Source organism: Nicotiana sylvestris, chromosome 6, assembly GCF_000393655.2.
Source record: "Nicotiana sylvestris chromosome 6, ASM39365v2, whole genome shotgun sequence".
NCBI lineage: Eukaryota > Viridiplantae > Streptophyta > Magnoliopsida > Solanales > Solanaceae > Nicotiana > Nicotiana sylvestris.
In genome coordinates this window covers 137,800,362-137,802,572 of record NC_091062.1, presented here as the reverse complement: position 1 = coordinate 137,802,572, position 2,211 = coordinate 137,800,362, and the positions used below count along the sequence as shown (strand labels likewise).

At 43.7% G+C, this 2,211-nt stretch overlaps 1 protein-coding gene across 1 annotated transcript; it reads right to left on the bottom strand.

Moving 5' to 3' along the window:
* Nucleotides 1–845: 845 nt before the first annotated feature.
* LOC138871360 (uncharacterized) lies at nucleotides 846–1,776 on the bottom strand. The gene is made up of 3 exons (XM_070149232.1): nucleotides 1,507–1,776; nucleotides 1,294–1,395; nucleotides 846–1,205 (listed from the first exon to the last, which is right to left on the bottom strand). The coding sequence occupies exons 1-3, from the start codon at nucleotides 1,774–1,776 to the stop codon at nucleotides 846–848; spliced, it is 732 nt and encodes a 243-aa protein (XP_070005333.1).
* Between the last annotated feature and the right edge of the window lie 435 nt (nucleotides 1,777–2,211).

Genomic DNA, 2,211 nt, shown 5'->3' with positions numbered 1-2,211 from the left:
AGCTTTGAAATCACTTCAATCTTCGCCTTGTCCACCTCTATACCGTTCTTTGAGATCTTATGGTCGAGGACAATGCCCTCCTCGACCATAAAGTGGCATTTTTTTCAGTTAAGCACTAGATTTGTCTCCTCACATCGGGCCAACACTTTGTCAAGATTACCCAAGCATTCTTCAAAAGAGTCACCCACAATACTAAAATTATCCATGAACACTTCGAAGAAGTCCTCCATCATGTCGGTAAATATAGTCATCATACACCGCTGAAAGGTAGCTGGTGCATTACACAAACCAAATGGCATCTTAGAAAATGCAAAGGCGCCATACGGACATGTGAAGGTGTCTTTCTCCTGATCTTCCGGAGCAATCAAAATCTGATTATAACCTGAGTACCCATCAAAAAAGCAGTAGAAGGCACGCCCAGCAAGTCTATCCAGCATTTGGTCAAGAAAGGGCAACGGAAAATGATCTTTGCGGCTCACTTTATTCAGATTTCGGTAGTCCATGCACACCCTCCATCCGGTGACAGTCTTGGTGGGAATCAACTCATTCTGCTCATTTGTGACCACCGTCATACCACCCTTCTTCAGCACAAATTGCACCGGTGAAGTCCAAGAACTATCCAAGATGGGGTACACATCCCCTACATCTAGACACTTGATCACCTCCTTCTTGACAACCTCTTGCATAGCCTCATTCAACCTCCTTTGATGTTCCACGAAGGGCTTTGCATCATCCTCAAGTATAATCTTGTTCATGCAAAAAGCGAGGCTTATTTCCCGAATATCAGCTTGAGTCCATCAAATTGCCTTCTTCCTTCTTTGGAGCACTTCCAATGTAGCATCTACCTACACGTTAGTAAGACAAGAAGAAAGAATAACAGGTAAAGTTGAACTAGGGCCCAAGAATTCATACCTAAGGTGTGAAGGCAAAGGCTTCAACTCCAAAACGGGAGGTTCCTCAATTGAGGGCTTTGTTGGCGGAGTCTTTCTGTTCTCAAGATCTAAAGAAAGCTTGCGGGGCTTATAAGAATAAGAACCCATTCCGTGCAAGGCATTGACACACTCCACCCTACCTTCATCCTCATTCACATCAAGGTTCAACAATACCGCTTCTAAAGGATCTTCCACATTGATCATGGCACTAGTATCATCAACTATCACCTCCGTGACAAGATCCACAAAACAGCAAACTTCAGTACTATTCGGCTGCCTCATTGATTTGCACACATGAAAGACAACCTTTTCATCGCCCACCCAGAAGGTGAGCTCCCCTGCTTCCACATCAACCAAATGCCTTCCCAATTGCTAGGAAAGGCCTTCCCAAGATTATCGGCACCTCATAGTCGACTTCGTAGTCAAGAATCACAAAATCAGCATGCAAAATAAACTTGTCAACCTGGACAAGAACATCATCAATAATACCAAGTGGCCTCTACATTGTTCTATCCGCCGTTTGCAATCTCATTGAAGTAGGTCTCGGTTGACCAATACCCAAAGTTTTGAATACAGAGTAAGGCATCAGATTTATACTTGCTCCCAAATCACACAAGGCTTTTGCAAAATTCGCACTACCAATGGTACATGGAGTGGTGAAAGCGTCAGGATCTTCAAGTTTTGGAGCAATCGAGTGCACAATTGCACTTACTTGATGATTCATTTTGATGATCTCACAATCCATAGATCTCTTTTTAGTCACCAAGGCTTTCATAAACTTGGCGTAACCCGGCATTTGCTCAAGAGCTTCCACCAAAGGAACATTGATCGACAAGCTTTTCATATCTCAATAAACTTCTTAAATTGGTTTTCATTCTTTTGCTTCGCAAGTCTTTGAGGGTAAGGTGGAGGAGGCCTTGGCAAGGGAGCCTTAGCCTTGGGCACTACTATTTTCGGTATGTCTATTACGTGTTCCCTAGACGGGTTCACGTCATTTTGGGTCTCCACCTCATTATCATGAATATCAATTCTCACTTCCGCATTTAAATTCTCTTCACTCACTTGATCATCAACTATAGGAACATCATCATCCTGCACTTCAACCTCATCACTCACAACTTCCTTTTGCTTGGAGGTATTCACTTCACCACCTCTACCGCTTCTTGTGATCACCGCCATTGCATGCCCGGTATTGTTCCCACCCTTCGGGTTTACTACTGTATCACTAGGTAGAGCCCCCTTAGGGTGAGTATTCAAAGATTGCGAAATCTGGCCAAGT

Excerpts from the sequence above, each read along its gene's own strand:
- LOC138871360 (XM_070149232.1), bottom strand. The coding sequence starts at position 1,776 with ATGAAAAGCTTGTCGATCAATGTTCCTTTGGTGGAAGCTCTTGAGCAA. Across the intron at positions 1,396-1,506 it reads TAAATCTGATGCCTTACTCT|GTTGACAAGTTTATTTTGCA; the intron begins GTATTCAAAACT and ends GTTCTTGTCCAG. Across the intron at positions 1,206-1,293 it reads CTTTCCTAGCAATTGGGAAG|CCGAATAGTACTGAAGTTTG; the intron begins GCATTTGGTTGA and ends TCAATGAGGCAG.